Source organism: Solanum pennellii, chromosome 1 (assembly GCF_001406875.1).
Source record: "Solanum pennellii chromosome 1, SPENNV200".
In the NCBI taxonomy this organism is placed as follows: Eukaryota; Viridiplantae; Streptophyta; class Magnoliopsida; order Solanales; family Solanaceae; genus Solanum; species Solanum pennellii.
In genome coordinates this window covers 107331361-107350901 of record NC_028637.1, presented here as the reverse complement: position 1 = coordinate 107350901, position 19541 = coordinate 107331361, and the positions used below count along the sequence as shown (strand labels likewise).

The window sequence follows — 19541 nt, the reverse complement described above, 5'->3', positions numbered from 1 at the left end:
TATTTTTCTCTGTTTGTTGAGAAATTGAATAAAATAAAATTAATAATAAGGTCCCACCGAGACTTGAACTCGGGTTACTGGATTCAGAGTCCAATGTCCTAACCACTAGACCATGGGACCAACTTGTTGAAAATCCTTCACGTGCATAATACAAACTGTCATCAATGTACATTTACAAACAAGAAAACTAGGACACTCCATAGTCCATTATTTTACAACTTGAAACGATCCCGTCCTTTTGTTGTAAGTACTATTTATTACTTTCATTCAAAGTTCGTTGGGATGGTGACATAACAGGAGACAAATTCAAAATTTGAAGTTCTGTCAGCATACATTAACACCTAAATTCGCATACATTAACACCTAAATTCAGATTGAAATACTTAGGTATATATAATGAATTTTTATCATCATAGTGGATGAGAAACTCTCATCATTACCACTAGACTAAAACATTGATTTGTTATTTCAGTTTTTAACGATTGTGACTCAGAATTCTGAATCTGACATGTTAGATGTGGAGAAACCTAGAGTTAGTATGGTTAAATAGATAAATTTCAAATATTTGTAAGGATTGCACGTGCTGTTCTAGATTAAGCAGATCTAATTTAGGAAATTATCGACATGCTAACAAAAAAAGAAAAATACTCACATTTATTTGGAAGAAGATACTAATTTCAGAGGGGTCACACCAATAGGATGATAAATTATTGAATGCTGGATAGAGTATTGTGATAGCCATTATAGATAGAGTCAACACTAAATGTTATTCACTATTTGATGTTGCAGACTCAATGACCCCAGCAATTCCATCAACTTTAATGCCTTAAAGAGAAAAAATGAATGGCTTGGAAGGTTTGGGCAGTGTGTTGTGATGCACTTAAAAGACTTTGGCCCAAGAACCAATTGTAAAGAACAATAATTGATGTTGCCTATGTTCAGGTTTGATGATTTTTTTCCCAGACAGCTGGACCAAAAGCCATTAATTGCCCCTTTAATTTTGACTGTACTCCTTATATTTGAGCAGGTGTTGTACTACTTGGAAGACAGTTCAGTGTATATATGCAGAGGTTCCAAATCAGCAGACAGGTAAAAAGTTGGAGTGGGGCTAAATATGGCTATAGTCAAATCCACTACTCATTTCAGAATATACACAAGAACAAGATTTTACTCTTATATGGTTTATAGACAGACCACAGACCAAAATCATGTAGTGTTCAAATGTCTCACCATGATGAAATAAAGGTCAAATGCCAGAAATCTAACCGTAAGCAGCAGAATAGCCGTATGGCACTGTAAAATCTACAAAGTCTTGAGATAAATTTCGCTTTACTCAAATAAGCAAAAAGTAGAAAGTAAAAAAAGGACTTCCAAATTGATTAATAACTCAAAATCATCTATGCAATAATAATATGACGAAGTGCACATGTCCCTAGAGTCTCATTATCATGTATATTTGCAGCTTTTGATATGCCGAAAGCTTGCAGTTAAAGTTGAAAGGAAATATCAAAATGAAGAAGCACTCATAAACTTTCTTATAATCACTTCAAGTAACTTATATTTTCCTTTTTTCCTCCAAATGGGATAAAATTTGGAACGTCACAACTCTGTAGAGAAAAGTCAAATAGTTCACTTGCAAGCGCTGTAGCTCTCCGAAACTCTGGTGCAGAGCACCAAAAAGTAATAGTTCGACAACTTGGTTGACAAATACAGTGCCCAGTTCATTGATCATTGCCAGCACCACTTGAAACCAAATTTGGTAGCACTGTTTAATCATTACCCCTTGACAGATTATCTGAATTGTCCTACAGAACTTACCAAAGTCAACATGTGCTATCGACCTTGCCAGCTAGTTATTGATGGAACGGCCATGATTGAATTTGCAGCTCTTTCCATCCTGAACAAATATAGCTTATAGCATCTTGACCAATGTCTGGCGAGTAATAAACAAAAGTGAAAAGAAACATAGTGGGTTCGGAGAGTACTTATAAATTTCTTCAACAGCCTTCACCACTTCTGAGGAACTTGTTTCAAGAACTTGACCTCCCAAAATGATCTCATCTAATATAGCATGCACCTGCAAAACTTTAATACATCAGCAAAGTCTCAAACATTTTTAGTTTAAATTATAGAAGCAGAATGTCAATGCAAATAAGATCTTATCTACAGTCCAGTCACTCTTTCTTGTCTTCAATTAGTTATGGTTATTCCTAAGAAGAGTAATAGTTTCTCAAATTCATTTGGTAATACCTGTCCAACTGAACTCAAAAGAAGTAAATGCCACATTGAAATTTCACCACCTTCACTTCTTATATTTCAAACTCTTAATGTACAAAAAGAATTAGCTCGCTCTAATATACTTAAGCATCCCTTTGTTTCCAGAATGGCCCACTTACAACTAATCAATTAGCACGGTACCACTGCTTCTTAGATCAACATTATTTCAGGGGGAGTCAACTTCCAGTTGAGATATTTGGAGATCAAGGCATCCAAGTCTTAATTATTTTGTATCCCCAAAGTTTATGTAAACAATGAATCAAAACACAAGTGTTCCTTTAATATATCAAGTACCACAAAACCTAAAGGAATCAAGTCACTGAACAACTACACGACTTTAGTGATACATACTTCATGATGCTAAACCGAGAGAAAAGACCAACCTTATTGAAATTGAATACTATATCAAGTTCACGTACATTGCTAAAACACTTGTCCATTGTCTCCACAAAAACTGAAACTCAAAAATATTGTCAACATCATTCAAGTTAGCAAATGTTGGACAATGATAACATATACATTGAAGTAAAATAAAATGATCAGAATATGCTCTGATCTTACAAATGAAGTTTTAAATTGTGTTCAGGCAGTGGCGGAGATAGGAATTTCAAGAAGGGTGTCCAAAAATTGTACTAAAAATAACAAAAGCTTTTAAAAAAAAATGAAATGAAAACTTGTTTCTAGTTAGATTCGAACATGTGAGCACAAACTCATCCAAGGGTCCTTGGACCACTAGGCTACAATAGCTTGTTGCGTCAAGAACTCAAGGGTGTCCAAGATATGTGATTTAATCACTTCGTGTACCATTTTACTTGTATATACAATATTTTTCACCGACACTACCATGTAGCTACGCCTCTGTGTTTAGGTAGCTTACATCAGAAGCACAAATACACACTTATTATAAGTAAAGACTATAGAAAATGTTTAGCAGTGACCACAAACTCACTCCTGTCATTCCTTTGAAGACCTATGACATAGGATAGCTTGATGAAAATCAATAGCAGCACTCCCACCAAATTTTAGATGTTGAAAGTGGTACTGCATAGCAACCAAGGATCTCAGACCACCATAAGACACAATGATGCTCAAACTTGCATATTTCTCTCATATCCCATATTATACTATTTTAGTAAAAGATGTATGTGTGATAAATATTCATCTGCTAAAGTTTCTTTTAAAAGGGTAGGACATTTCATTCAATCTTAATATTTTGGAACCAGCAGATACGGCAAGGCGACAAGCAAGAAATTGTTAGGAAGCCTCAGCAAGAAGTTTGTTTCATTGCAAGAGTTTTGTGCCTGATATCCCAGTGCAAAGGAAGAAAAACACAAATCACGTTAAAAATCTATCAAAGAAGAGATATTTAGCTTTCGATTTACTAATACATAATGTAACCATTTGATAATGAGTCACAGCTCTTCTATTAATCAATATAATGTCTTATAGCCAGCATGGCCAGAGCTTGAGTAGATATACCTTGCATGAGATCAAGCATTGCAAGTTCATTCTCCGAGCTGTCAAATATGAATAAAATATGTAGTGTGGCATAAGTCTTGTACACAAGTCGAGCATCCTGTATGTAAGGAGGCACAAGATGTGAATCTCTCTAGCTATTCAGGTTAAGCAGAATTTCAGCAATGGTTAGCATAAAGTAACGATGAAGAAAAAAATTGATCAACCCGTTCCTTTGTTTTACATGTACTTTTGAGGAATGATAAAAACAAAAAAGAAAAACAGAAAACCAAATTCAGAGAGATATAGAGAGAGCCAAGAGGAAAACACATACTGGTCCAAAGAGGGAGTCAACCTTGACGAAGTTGCTTACATTCTCTGCTCTACTGGATAAAACTGCACTTGAACACAAAATATCACAACTAATGATTTACACGACAATCAAAAGTATACCGATCACCATAAAGAACAACAAAAAGTTAAATCTTCACATCACTAGGTTTAATGTAACTGTTCAAAACCACTAGGTGGATTTCCTACGTGTTACCTAGTAGTTATTGTTGGTGAGAGCTGACAGGTATCTCATGGAATCAGTCTGGCCAGGGGGCATATTTATAGCCTAAATATGGGCACCTGTTGGCACCCATGCTACAAGAAAGTCGAATGCTGAGCGGCTTACCTAGAGGATTATGGATCAGTTCCCACTTACTATACTACTTTCTTCTTTTAGTGTTGCACTCGTGTGCTAGAAATTCTAGATTCACCTCTGACTCTAAATGCGCATAAGCTGGGCCGGATAGCACAATTATTAAAAAAAAAAAAAACATTTTTCAAATACCACACTACAAAACTGAAAAGGTTTCCCAGATTAAGCCTAACAATTCATAATTGGCAGAAAAAGAGAGATCAAGATCCAATCTTTATACTTCCAGAAACAAAAATAATTTGACAATCTAAAACAAAAGAAAGAAGGAAATCAAATGTAAATACAACCTCCATATAGTTTTCGAATCAGCTCTTGCTGCTTTTCTGCGGGCTAACCTTACATTTCAAGAAATAATTGATTTTTAGAAAGAATCAAAAAATTCACAAAAATAATTTTAATCTTTGTGTTCTTGTTTGTAATGTAAAGGGTTTAGAGAAACTTACATGATAATCGTAGAATTTAGCAAGACGAGGCTTTCCCTTATCGTTCATCAAGATCACACCCTTTATCATCTTCAATTGCTTCTGTCCTCTCTCAATGTTTCTAAATCTTGATTCTTGATTCTTGATTCTTGACTTAACAAGAACTCGCGTTGCTGTGTGTTTGGTACTCTTTTTATGTTTCGTTTATTACAATTACACACACAAATGTGGTGAAATGCAAATGCGACCTCCAATATTTTCTACAAGATTAAAAAAAAGGAAAAATCTTTAAAATATTTAAAATGGTATAAAATTATTTTTTATTCACCTGTTGGCTCCAAAATATCCTTGTCATCTACCTTTGGATTCAAAATTGACCACTTATTTAATTGTTTTAAAATTAAACTCTTTTAATATTTTTTAAAATATTTGGCGTTCAACTATTGGTTATTATTTAATTTATTAATATAATTTATAAACCAACTCACTACCCACTCATTACTAACTAAACCCCACCCAATTATTAATCCAATTATAATATCAAAATCGCCATAAACACTACTAAAACACGATAAAATTATAGATTCCTGAAAATGACATCCAAAATTATTTGAGTCCAAATCGAAACACCAATTAAATTTAGATTGAGTCGCTTATTTAGGAGGACACTTTCAATAGGATTCTCTTTCAAGATTGAATTAAAAATTTATAATTAAAGGTAAAGAAGTAATACATCCCAAATTACCTCATGCACTCTTTTAAATATGATTGTATAAAGATTTATGATTTGTTTAAACATTTAATATATTATTTTGAAAAAAAAATACCTATGAAGTAACATCACATAATTAAGACGTAAGAATAATTAAGATGATCATAATCAGTTTTTTAAGTTTATCGGTAATTTTTATTTAGAAACTTGAATGTATGATAATTCTATAGATATTTTCACCTCAAATTTTTAAAAAACACTCAATTGGCAGTATGTTGTTGCGTTAATAATGTGACGGATTTATTAATTTGGAGGGGTTTGATTAGTAATGGGTGGGTAGTGGATTGATTTATAAATTATACCAATAAGTTAAATTATAACAAATAGTTTAGCGCCACGTATTTAAAAAAATATTTACATAATTTAAATTTTAAACCGTTAAATAAATGATCAATTTTGAACCAAAAGATGCATGACAAGGGTATTTTGGAGCCAATAGGTGGGTGGGAAGGGTATTAGGGTAATTTTATACTATTTTCAATACTTTGAGAGTATTTTAAGCTATTTTCCGCAAAAAAAAATCTTCATTTTTAAATCTTGTGCTCCGTCAAATTAAATTACTTAGATTGAAATGATTATGCGATAAAATTAGTCGAATATAAAGTTTAAAAATGATTTTTTAAAAATATTTTGATAGTTATGTTTCTTAATATTATTACTCATTATATCCCGGTTAAATAAAGAGTTTAAAAAGAAAAAAAAATTTCAAATGATAGAACATAAATCTTAAATATTTGTGTATGCATAAATAATTTTACGAAGGTAAAATATAAATTTTATAATTAAGTTATTTAAAAATATATAAAATTGATATTTTTGAAAATATACTAAAAAGGAAGGTGTGCTCTATGGGACAGAAGAATATTACTTGGAAAAAATTAATAGAAGGAGACTTTTAAATTTTGCAGATCTTAAAATAAAAATATGAATAATATATTAAAGTGCACTTTAACCTCATGTTGTCAAAGTATATTATGCAAAAATTTTAGGATAAAAAGGTTATCGAAATAAACTAAATAGTAAAATAAGACAAACAATTTCAAATTAAAAAAATATTGTATTAGGAATAAGACATAATTAACTCTGAATTATGTAAACACCTAAATTATGAGTTAGGACCTGTTTGAAAAGTCACCTCATAAATAAATTTGATGCATTTGGTGTGGGTCATGTAGTCAGCCTAAACTAGGTGAGGGCAAGTGCAATTTATCTTTGTTTGTGGTGCTCAAATATTGTTTTGCCCAACTTCGTGGGTTTTAATGAATAACCAAAAGCACTTCTTCTGTTATCAATTTTTAACTTCGTTTCAAATCACAGTGCACAAATATATAAATAAATTTGTATAAATTTAAACAAATAAATATACATATTATTTTACATATCATTTTTATCTTTAACATATAATATATTGTGTCATATAAGACTCATACATTTATTTATTTAAAAATTAAATAATTAAAATATCTATTTATACATTATAAAAATTAAAAATAAAAGTTAAAATTTTAAACCAATTTATATCGATATTATGGAGTTAATACCTCATATGGTCACTCAACTTTGCACTATTCTCTCAGAAAGTCACTCAACTTTCAATTTTCCCTCAAAAGTCACTCAACTATGCACTCTTCTCTCAGAAAGTCACTCAACTTTCAATTTTCCCTCAAAGTCACTCAACTATCCACTCTTTCTTCAGAAAGTCACTCAACTATTCACTCTTTCCTCAGAAAGTCACTCAATCTATTAAATTATTTTTAATTAAAATTTATTGATATTAATTATTTAAATAACAAACCAAAAATTTTAAAAAATAAATTAAATCATTTAGTGATCCACCCACCTAACCCGACCCATTAAAAAATATGATATGACCCATAAAATGATAAAATAAAATGGGTCATATCATATTTTTTTAATGGGTCGGGTTAGGTGGGTGGATCACTAAATGATTTAATTTATTTTTTAAAATTTTTGGTTTGTTATATAAATAATTAATATCAATAAATTTTAATTAAAAATAATTTAATAGATTGAGTGACTTTCTGAGGAAAGAGTGGATAGTTGAGTGACTTTTGAGGAAAAATTGAAAGTTGAGTGACTTTCTGAGAGAAGAGTGCATAGTTGAGTGATTTTTGAGGAAAAATTGAAAGTTGTGACTTTCTGAAAGAATAGTGCAAAGGTGAGTGACCATCGGATATTAACCCCATATTATGCCTTCCTTTTTTTCTCCGTAATGAGATATTTGCAGAGCTTTATCCAAATTCAAGTTTCCTCCATTGAAGATGCTTTGCGAGCTTCATCACCATCACTTCTTCTTCACTACACAATCCATAAACCAACAACACCAAACTACTCTACCCACCATTGTATACTTCTCTCCAAAACGCCGTCGTTCTTTTACCATTTTCTCCACCCCCCATCCCCACCAGCAACCCCACCTTAAAAATCAAGAAACTGATCCCAACACCACCATTACATCGAATGATGAAAAGGGTGTCACTCGAAAACACAATTCTAAATCCTCTGCTGTTCTCCTCCGTTACCTCAAACAGGAAGAATACCAAGAACCGTTTCCCGGTTCAGATGAACCGGAAAAACAAGACTGTGCTGTATTGGAAGAAGATAAAGAGAAGGTTCTTGAAATGTCACTGATAAGGAAAAGAACCCCTCAATTTCCAGGTTCTTTATATGTTCAATCCCCTACTGACGCTGATGTAAATACTTCATTGCCCCCAATTTCCTCTTTGTTTGATTCTAAAAAAGGGAGTGGCTTTGATGATGATGAGATGCTAATAAAGGCACTTGAGATAAGGAGGAAAGTTACAGTGGAGATTTTTAAAGAAGCAATGAGAAAGGGAAGGTTTAGTATTACCTATTCGACGAATTTGGTTTCGGAGTTGCCTGATTTCATAGATTATGTGATGATTCAAGCTGCTTCAATGAAGCAAATGCCTGATTTCTTGGGTTCAACATTCAATGTTCGTGCCAGAGCCTTCATAGATGACTCTGGTGTCGTGCCAATTGTGAGGTACAAAGGAATATGCACATTGAAGTTTGTTTATACACATTTTGCTCACTACATAGTTGCATTGTTAATACAAAGGTTGACTCCTAGAATAAATTTCTACAATACTTATAACATTCATTTTCGGTTACAAGACTCTATAACTAGTACTTGCTTATGCATGAACCTTGGGATAGAGTATGGAATAAGATTACGTATATTGGCTATATTAAGATCAGTTAATTCTTGACCTAAGTTTGGCATGAGTGTATTTGTGAAAATCGTGTATATTCTTGAATAGCAATTCATGCATTTAGGGGCAGAGCTAGCAACTGTAGGCAGGAGGTTCAATTGAATTCTCAACTGAGCATAAAGGGCAAGAACTAGTTTTTTAGGGGAAGTTCTTGTGAAGTGGAAAAGGAGGTTCAAAATTTGCTTTGTGTCATGGATTCATATCTCAGATGTGACATTTTTGAATCCTTGTATGAATTCCTGGCTCTCTACTGTCTGTTGTATAATATTGTATAGCTAGTTTAGAACCAAACTATCCTGTGTTTCTTGCAGGTGGTTAAAACACAATGAATTGTCATATCCTCATATTGCAAACCTCATTTGCAAGTCCAGAGGAGATCTTGAATCAATAAGACATTTGGCTAAGTGGTTGAAGTCAATTCACGTGAAGGGAAGATTTATTGGGCTTGTAATGATTAGAGCTAAGGGAAATATATTGGGTCGAAGCTTGGAGGAATTGGACGAAATCATTGGATATTTAGAGTACAAGGGTGTGAAGAAAGATTGGATAGGGTATATTGTAGGCCGATGTCCTGAAATATTGTCCTTCAGCATGGAAGAACTAGAGTCTCGTACAAATTTCTATTTTGATATGGGAATGGATGCAAAGGATTTTGGAACCATGGTGTTTGACTATCCTAAGGTGCTTGGGTACTTCTCTATGGAAGAGATGAACCAAAAGGTGCCTGTTATAACCTATTTCTTCTGTTACTTGACATAAATGGGCTATCTTATTTTGTCCCATGCTTGGCGGAGAAAGCACTCTTGTTAGTGGTTATGATATGCCACTTGGTTGATTTGAACTTTAGAATGCAATCTTATATTCTGACTTTTCTTCTTGTTGAAACTTGATTCTTGCTCATCCAGGTTGCATATCTTAAGGAGTTTGGCCTCAGCAATGAAGATGTTGGAAGATTATTAGCTTTTAAACCTCATTTGATGGGTTGTGGTATTGAAGAGAAGTTCAAGCCTCTAGTCAAGTACTTTTACTACCTAGGGATTTCAAAAGATGGTATGAGAAAAATTCTTGTTACCAGGCCAGTGTTGTTCTGCGTAGATTTCGAGACCACCATTGTGCCTAAGGTATGTTATTACTTTTGGCATGTCTGGAGCTACATTAGATGCCGGAGCATCAAAATACGAATACTTAAAATCTCAATTTATGAGGCAACTCAAGTCTTTTCACTTTTGATTTGAAGTTTCTATTGACAACTCAAACTTCTGCAGTGCATTTTATACCTCCAAATCAGAAAATATCTGCTACAATTTCTGTTTGTTTTAAACTATCACCCTTCCCTTTTTCTTTTTCCCTGTTAATGACTTACATTCTTGATTGTTGAAGGTTCAATTTTTACGAGACATAGGTGTCCAACAAGATGCTGTTGGCAATATGCTTGTCAGATTTCCCAGGCTACTCACTTTCAGCCTCTACAAGAAGATACGTCCAGTGGTCAGTTTGTTAACCTTTACCTGACTGAGTGAATGTTTTGTTTTTCATCTGAATTCTCTCAACATTGTCAGTTTCCTCTGTCCAAGTAGTATTTGGTGATTGTGCAATCCCTATAACATGACCCTAAGTCTTGATTTATGAATCAGAGCAACTATACAACTCTATCACGTTTCTGTTTTGTCGTTGTCTACATCTGTTACTAGACCGGCTGGCTACTTAAAGAGTGGGAGGAAAACTGATATGGGTTATCTTATTATATAGGTCATATTCCTTTTGACAAAAGCTGGTGTCTCCCAGAGGAACATTGGAAAGGTGATAGCTCTAGGACCAGAGCTTCTGGGATGCAGCATTGCCAATAAATTGGATCACAATGTGAAGTATTTTCTTTCCCTTGGCATAACTCTCAGACAACTAGGTGAAATGGTTGCTGATTTTCCAATGTTACTGACTTACAATATAGATATCCTTCGCCCTAAGTATCGTTATTTGCGAAGGATGATGGTTCGGCCTCTGCAGGATCTTATTGAATTTCCAAGGTATATATGGCATTCAATGAAACTGTCCTTATATTGCTATTCCTCTATTGCTACCAAAAGTGACGTCTATTTTACAGGTTTTTTAGCTATTCACTCGATGACAGAATAATTCCTAGACACAAGATTATGGTGGAGAACCGTGTAAACTTCAAGCTTCGGTATATGTTGGCTAGCACAGATGATGAATTTAAACAGAAGGTTCAGATCGCCATTGAAAGACGCTTAAGATTTGAATCTGGAGTCACATATGATAAGCAGGAACAGACTGAAATTGATGGCTCCATTGAGAAGTTGCCTTTTGATTTTCAAACAACTGAGATACTAGAAGAAAATACACATCTTTGTTCTGATGACGAAGATTTACCTACTCAACATATCCAGAATTTTGTATAACAAAACGAAAACATGTATATAGAATTGTGATGTACTTCCTCAGTCACATATTAGTTGATCACTTTCTTTTTTTACACGCATATTAAGAAACTATAAATAAGAAATAATTTTATTAATTGACTCCTTAAAAAACTTTTGAAAATCTTACAAATAAAAGTAAACATTTTAAAAAAGAATTAATAGCAAAGGTAATATAGAAAAAAAATTAATTAATATTCTTTTGATTTAATAAGATATCAACTAATATTAATATGAGACACAGAGGAAGTATAAAGTTGTCAATCTTAATTTTTTCTTATCCTTTGATTAAATTTAACACTTATTTTTAACAAATATGTTAGGTTTAAGTTAAATGATCAAAATAAACACTTTTCCTATACATTAACAATTATTTCAATCAAATGAAATGTATTAAGAATTATAATGAACATATTTGTTATACATTTGGACCATTTTAATTAAGTAAAATATATTAAGGATTAAAATATAACATTATTTATACCATAATTTTGATCATTTTCTCAAAGAATATGGATATAAACCATTTGTTTTTCTCAAGAAAAGGTTTAAAATAACTTCTAAAAAGTATAAATCGGTGGCTATTTTTCAAAAAATAAAATAGGGATCTCTAGACGGTCTCATAAGCCGGTGAACCGATCGACCATAATAAAGTGTAAGCGGAGCATTTCAGTTGCTGCCAATCGCCTTGTGGTTTTCTCGCATCTGGACTCCAATGGCCGCTATATTAGCTCGCAAGTCTCTATCTGCTCTTCGTTCTCGTCAGCTTGTAAGTCTCTCTCTATCTTTTTCTTTTCCTATTTTAATTTTTACACGTCCAGGACTCAAATTCTCATCAGAATGATTTTTTGAACCCTAGATATCAATTGAACCGTTTGGACGCTCAATTTTATCGGTATGAACTTTCCTAGGCATAAGGTTTGCACTTAGGTTATGGAAACGAACTCATGTTTAAAAATCAGTGTATGTTTTTGATTATTTGTCGTAAAAGAGGATGGATTTGGGTGTTGGGATGGGATGGGATGGGGAGCAGTTCTTTCATTTTGGATTATAATATGGGGCGTCTTACTCTTTAGGGCACAGTTTGTTGTTCTAGGATTATGTGGTAGGATGAAGAATGTTCCGCTTTCAGTCCTCTGCTCTTGCCCAATTTGAATAGCACGGGGATAATTTTGGAATAATCCTAGTACTGTATTAGCTTAAATACTTCTAGGGACTGAGGGGGTTTGATAAAAATAGGTTTAAGAAAAAGATGAATGTAGAAATTGCTGTTTGTATAAGCAACGAAGATTGTGAGGGATGGATTACCATTAGGGCTTTCCCTAGTCAACATTCTGGCTGCCAGTACTTTTTACTCTCTTTCACTATGTGTATTTGGACTTCGGTTTTGACTAGTGATGGATAGCTTTGGTTAAGGGTTCAGAGTTACATTGCAACGAAGTGGGGAAGGTGCACTGTTGGAAAATCGTGTGGTGGGGTGGGGGATGGGTTTGGTGTGGGTTTACCGTTATAAAACATTTCCTTCTTTTTTAACTTTTCAAAGATGCTACATACAATACATTCTGTCTCTTGAGAAACTTTATCTGGAGATGCTGCTACTTTACTATGTCATAGGTTCTTGGTCAATATGGTTGCTTTGTATGTGTACGATAAAATGGTCACATGCACACACTTGTATATGTATGTGTATGTATTTGTGCATTTCCATATTTTATGACATAATAGAATGGGTTGACACCTTTTTCTTTCTGTGGGAACTGTAGGTTTTAGCAGGACAAGCATGGCAAGGGACTAATACACCTAATGGAACTCTGCTTGGTACTCGATCATTTGCTACCAAACATTCATTTTCAACTGACAAAGGTTTGTACTCTTCAGCCCCCCTACTCAAATGCACCACCCTTTACTGTGAGTCTCGTTGCATGTGAAGCATTTATGTACATGACGTAGCTGTAGAGAAAAGGTTGTAGCTCATTGGAATAAGCTTTAGTGCTGAATAAATGTTACACAGTATGGTATGTAGTACCTTCCTTTCCTACTGGGTTGTTCACTTAGTTGAGCACAATCATCATGGAGGAGTGGAAAATATGAGTTGCTAGAATTTGTTGGGGAATTTGGACATATATTATTTTTTGGGGGGTTAAATTATTAGATTATAGGACAACTAGAACCTTTTGTGATATTTGAAATGAGTATTACTTTCCATGGAAGATTTTGAGAGAAAACGTTTTGGGATGGAGAGAATATATTAAATCATACGCATGATATGAATGGTTTGGTCATAACTATAGTATTAATGTTCGGAATCCAATTTCCATTGTGGCTAATATAATTTTACAACCAGAGTAGCTAGGAACATGGTACGTAGTTAGTTATTCTGAGTGTGACCATGCAAAGTCTTGCAAGTAGAAACACCTGTCTATTCTAATCACCTGTTGGGAAGTCTATTTGCAATCCTAAATGGGTGTAGAACAGTGTTGTGGAAGGCGAGAGGCTGTTGCCTTTTAGCTTTGTGGCGAGGCGATCTTCAAAAGGCGGTGCCATGGTGACAAAGGCAAGAGGCGACAGTGGCAACAATGGCGACAAAGGCACCATGCGCCTTCTGTATTTTCTTTAAAAAAAAAAACCAATTTAGGATTTTAAAAGTTAGAAGGTAAGTTTAGGATTTCGTGCCAAATTTGCACAATTGCACTCTTTGGCTGCCACTGCAACTCCAATCAATTGACTCGACTAGACTTCTCCGGCGACTCCAAAATCCAACCAATACGTATTTCTTCTCTTTTCTTCTTCTAATTTCTTCTTCCTCTGTGTCGTTTTCCTCCTCCTTCTTAAGACTTCAGAGTTGCTTCTACCTCTATTTTTTCACTCTGAAAAGACTTTTGTTCTGTTTTTTTCTCGTTCAAGTTCTAGACTTTTGGTATGTACTATCTATTTTTGTTTTTTTTTTAATTGAAATATTTGCTAATATGTTATTGCTACTAAGATTTTGATTATCTATATATGCAATTAAATATTTTAATTCTTTGGATTAATTGGCACTGCACTTCAAAAAGGTGAGCGCCTCGCCGCTTGCCTCACCTTGTGGCTAGGCAGACCTTTGTCGCCTTTTGTCACCTTCCGCCGTCCAAAACAATGGTATAGAAGGCTAGGCTAATGCTTCAGAATATTTGTTCAACATGTTGGAACCCTGATGCTTATTGGAGAGGGTAACATCATTTGCTGCATGTGTAAAGACGCGGACTTTGCTAGAAAATATAACCTTTAACGGAGAATAAAATGAATCATAAAGTTGTCATTCCAAATTCAAGCACTGAATGCACTCTGAGTAAGGAATCAGTCGCGTGTGTACATAGGAATTAGGATTCTATTTAGTGGGGGATTGCCCCATTTCTCTATTGCACACTATCATTCTAGATTGGCACTGCATCCCGAGTACACATGGGTCTCTGAGTATGCTGATATATTTTCAATAAACGCTGGTTTATATGAAAACAAATTCTTGAGGGTGTTAATAGGAGGTATTAAAAGATTTGGAGCAAGAATTTACTCTGATGGCGAAGTAGTCAGTACTCCTCAACTCAAAGTTCATAATAGGAAGTAGTTAGTCCTACTCAACTGAAAGTCACTGCTTTGTTATCCAGTGCCTGGGTCTTTTTAGTGCCTTGTTTTGGGGTTTCTCATTATAATTTACTTCCATGGTCCATTGCTTTTTCTTTCATATCAGATGATGAGGAAAGAGAGCAGCTAGCAAAGGAGCTATCAAAAGATTGGAATTCAGGTAAATCCTTTTAAAGAATTCTGACTCGTGTAGCACTTAGATTCACCTAGCGCTGCCTTTGGCATTCCCTGTTTCTGATTTTTTAAAAACTATATGCAGTCTTTGAGCGAAGCATAAATACTCTCTTTTTGACTGAAATGGTTCGAGGTCTGATGCTGACGCTCAAGTACTTCTTTGAAAAGAAAGTGACTGTAAGTCTTTCATGCTTCCGCTAGCTTTTTACCTTTAAAAGCTTATTTTTGATTGCCAATTGACCAGTTTTCACCTCATCTAAGGTGGTATCATTTGATATGCTAACCTCTTGGCCTTTACCTTTTTGAGTAGCAAATCAAATAACTGTTATATTGCAGATTAACTATCCATTTGAAAAGGGGCCTTTAAGCCCTCGTTTTCGTGGAGAGCATGCCCTTCGACGTTATGCCACAGGAGAGGAAAGATGCATTGCATGTAAACTTTGTGAAGCTGTAAGTGCTGACCTACTATGATTGTACTGCAATTTATGTTTACACACTACTGATACAAACGTGTCCACCATTGTTCTCGGTTTGTTGCCTTAATGGAATTCACTGTTGGTTACCATCATGAAACTTGAGATTCGGGTTATTATGATGTCAGTGTTGGTCTTCTACCCATTGAGGTGTGTGATTACTTGTGTTTTAGGGTAGCTACTAACTACTTCCATTCTTTCATGGATTTACACAGTCGAAGTTTCTGCTAAATTAAAAAAAAAGGAAGAACAGTAGTGAAATATGTTCTCCTGATAATAATTATAAGATCACAGAAACTGATAGACTGAACTCCCTCTTTTCTATATCAAAGGTCCTGATCTTGGGTAGTATGGTGATGAGGCTCTAGTTGACAATATATGTGTAGTGGGAACAACATATTCTTCATGGAAGCATGATGATGTTTTGAACTGTGTGAATCGTCTCATAAACAACTTTAAGTTGTTAGAGAAAAGACACTTGTATTCAATTATGTCTCTAATATGTTCCTTCATATTGGTGGTGGATTTCCTTTCCTTTCAATCATATGAACTTTTTATAAATTAAATGTGACAGTGAGACTGATCTAGTATTATACAGAATTGTGTGAAGGATATGGTTGAGATTATGTCATTAGCAATGGAGGCTACTTCTTGAAGCGCAAGATGAATTTATAATGTGAACATCGTGTGAAATTGGGTCAACTAGTGACCTATATAAGAACGAACGTTTCCCTGAACTGGAAAATTGAACATTTAAACTTCCTAATTGGCCCTTGAGGTTAGGCATTATTTGGTGTAAACTGAAAAAAAACAGTTCCAATTTCGTTTCTTGTGATGGATTTGGTCATTTCACTTCAGTTTGAGTTTTAAAGAAAATGAAAATGCTGAAGTAGAGTTAACGTTAAATTACTCAAATATATTTTGAAACTTATTAGTTCAATATTATGCATGAATTATATGACACCATGGTATATATTATAGTTAATGATGATATGTGGATAAAGAGAGATATTTTAGTGAATAAGCACATTTGATATATTAAAAGAATCTAATAAGTAGTTATTACGTCAAATTTAGGCCCACAAATTATAATTTGGGTGAAACAATATGAAAAATATATGAAGTTCATAAAATAAATTTTCATCATCACTAACCCAATGTAATCCCACAAGTGGGGTTTAACTATAAAACCAAGAAATTGAGTTGAACATTGAAAAGTTGAATCAAACAGTTACTCTGTTGGTCTAGTGGTCAGTTTGTCTATTTGAAAACCAAAATCAAGTGAAATGAAACTCTGATAAAACTGCTGTGCCACTTATTTACCAATTTCAAAAAAAAAAAGAAAAGATAAAACTGTTGTGCCACCCCTGATTGGCACTGTTTTTGAGCATTTCAATCTAAAAGAAGCTTTTCATAGGGAGGACTCTTTCTCTCTATATATTTGTGTGTGTGTGTATCTTTTTTTCATCTTGATTCTTGAGGGACTATATACTGCCATAGTGTTATGTTTCATCTGAGATTTGTGTGGATGATATGCAAGCATTTTACATATTGAAGTATATGATTGCCTAAGTTACTGATACTAATGACTTGGACTTTTTAACAGATTTGCCCTGCTCAAGCTATCACAATCGAGGCTGAGGAGCGAGAAGATGGCAGTCGTCGAACAACTAGGTACACTTTTTCAGTTTTGCTGATGTCCCATTAGATACTTGGACATACATGCTCATGTCTATTTCAATAATGACAGGTATGATATTGATATGACAAAGTGCATCTACTGTGGATTCTGCCAAGAAGCCTGCCCTGTTGATGCCATTGTTGAGGGGCCCAACTTTGAGTTTGCAACTGAAACTCATGAGGTCTGTTAAAAGAAGTATTTTAGTGAAATAAATGAACGAAAACTGTTACATGCCATGACTAATATAAATTGTATGCATCAGGAACTTCTTTATGACAAGGAGAAGCTTCTTGAGAATGGAGATAGATGGGAAACTGAGATTGCAGAGAATCTGAGATCTGAAAGTCTCTATCGCTGAGTTTGTTCGTTGAATATAAGCGGGTCTTTATTATAAAGTAATCCACAAAATAAAGAGACGTGGTGAATGCTCTTATTTGCATTTTCCCTTGTTTTTTGATTGTTGAGATGGCTCTATTTCGTACAGATCTGTGAATGAAATAGAGCAGAATCTTGAACTAGATTTCTGGTACAGCAAGCTGACTTATCTGTAATGTAACCATGGTCATAGACTCTAGTGGCTATGTCACTGCAATTACTCCTTTCGTACCAATGGTGTCTTTATGGAAAAGTTATATGGAACCATGATAACCCAATTTGGATCTGGACGATCCATTTCTAGTTGTAGAAGAGATTGAATTTTGTCCATTTTCTTGTGCTCTGCCATTTTGTTGTGATAAATTGTTGCCACAAGTCAGTCAGTGCCTCTTTGGTGTTCGACTTTTGTTTTGGGTTTTAATATTTATGAATAGAATTATGCCCTTTGTTTTGGGATTTGAATATGAATACGAAATCTTGCTTCACAAAAGAGCATACTGAGTTCCATTTCATATGGACATGTCATGTAAAATGCATTTTTTTTGCAAGACAATTACGTGACTATGGTATGAATAAGATGATGTGTCGGACGTTGTTCACGTGCTATTTCGATTCATTTTTAATCTCTTCAAATGTTAAATGCCCATATTCCCATTCTTTTGAAAAACTCAACGGTAAAATAAAATATTGTGCTTTCTATTCATTTGGTGCATTATTTTTCCTTTCAAAATTGTTTCAGTCAAATATGGATTCAGGTTTTTTAAATATATGAGTTTATTTCAGTACAAGTGCATGCATGAAATTAAATATTTAGTATCAGGCAACCATAGTTTGGTTCTCCATTTCAGTAGCTAATCTATTAATTAACTTTATAACAACCTTCCTAACAACATTTATAACTACCCATACTGACACAATCTGTAACTATCACTACTTCAACACATTGCATAGCTCTTTTGCAACGTGTCATCAACTGAGGTGGATTGATGTATATTGAATACTCCATTGTTTATTCTCTTTTCAATATTTACTTAAGAGAAACTTTCGTAGTTAAGGTCGTATTTTAACTGTTGTAATAAGTACTAGAGTAGTGCATATAGATATCCTAAATTATAAAATTTATATTTTTAAAACCTCTATAGAATCTTTTCTTTTACCCTGATAATATTAAATATATATGACGTGCGTGTTTTTTAAGATGATTGCTTTTGGTGTGAGCAGAAAATTGTTAAAACAAAATATAGGGAGGAGCTGTCTCTTTTTGTGCAGTGCAATGCAGGATAAGATATTTTTGCAACGACAGACATCATTTGGCTCTATTCAAAATCTTATTCCCAACCGTTCATTCCCTCCTTTGCTTATGTATGATTTTCTCTCGTTTTAATTTATTTGTCTTATTTTAATTTTACACAAAAATATCAAAATATTTTTTAATCTTATTACTTAAAAATAATTTGTCATAGAGCTTAAAACTTTATCAAGAGAAAAGTTTTTCTTTACTAATATAACAAATAAATGGAAAGAATATATATTATATTTCTCAAATTGGTTGGCTTTATTTGCAGATCATTGTCAATAAAAAAAGAAATTCAAAGAAAAAGATCAATAACTGTAATAATTAGCAAGAAGTAGAGCGGAAAGTTTCAATTTTTGTCGAGAAAGAAATTATAATATTCATTATTTTATTATATAAATAAAAATTTATATTTTTAAAAGGATATTCAGAACCTTCTACCTAGATTCGTCCAAGTTCTCATATATAATACATCCCTCAGTTATTTACTATTAGATTCTTTCTACATCGACTTATGTTATTCGTGTAGCAAATTTGATTTGGGAGATACAAGTCAAAAGGAGTTACCTATCAATTTTCCTCCAATCATTATCATAAGGATT

The 19541-nt window shown here is 33.8% G+C and overlaps 3 protein-coding genes and 1 non-coding gene across 4 annotated transcripts; 2 read left to right on the top strand and 2 right to left on the bottom strand.

Moving 5' to 3' along the window:
- Window positions 1-48: 48 nt before the first annotated feature.
- Window positions 49-120, bottom strand: TRNAQ-CUG. Its single transcript has one exon. It is a non-coding gene; the product is annotated as a tRNA-Gln (tRNA).
- A 1233-nt stretch (window positions 121-1353) lies between these two features.
- LOC107012372 (AP-3 complex subunit sigma-like) lies at window positions 1354-5084 on the bottom strand. Its single transcript, XM_015212202.2, has 7 exons — window positions 4882-5084; window positions 4726-4768; window positions 4067-4128; window positions 3757-3853; window positions 2661-2731; window positions 1986-2077; window positions 1354-1897 (listed from the first exon to the last, which is right to left on the bottom strand). Exons 1-7 carry the CDS (start codon window positions 4948-4950, stop codon window positions 1834-1836), a joined length of 498 nt encoding a protein of 165 aa, XP_015067688.1. The 5' UTR covers window positions 4951-5084; the 3' UTR covers window positions 1354-1833.
- Window positions 5085-7849: 2765 nt separating this feature from the next.
- On the top strand, window positions 7850-11386 carry LOC107008489 (transcription termination factor MTERF2, chloroplastic). The gene is made up of 6 exons (XM_015207550.2): window positions 7850-8660; window positions 9201-9609; window positions 9795-10010; window positions 10270-10377; window positions 10639-10913; window positions 10991-11386. Exons 1-6 carry the CDS (start codon window positions 7915-7917, stop codon window positions 11304-11306), a joined length of 2070 nt encoding a protein of 689 aa, XP_015063036.1. The 5' UTR covers window positions 7850-7914; the 3' UTR covers window positions 11307-11386.
- Window positions 11387-11910: 524 nt separating this feature from the next.
- Window positions 11911-18107, top strand: LOC107008450 (NADH dehydrogenase [ubiquinone] iron-sulfur protein 8, mitochondrial-like). Its single transcript, XM_015207494.2, has 8 exons — window positions 11911-12093; window positions 13088-13187; window positions 15049-15102; window positions 15202-15293; window positions 15453-15566; window positions 17196-17263; window positions 17340-17451; window positions 17533-18107. The coding sequence occupies exons 1-8, from the start codon at window positions 12040-12042 to the stop codon at window positions 17626-17628; spliced, it is 690 nt and encodes a 229-aa protein (XP_015062980.1). The 5' UTR covers window positions 11911-12039; the 3' UTR covers window positions 17629-18107.
- The last annotated feature ends 1434 nt before the right edge of the window (window positions 18108-19541 follow it).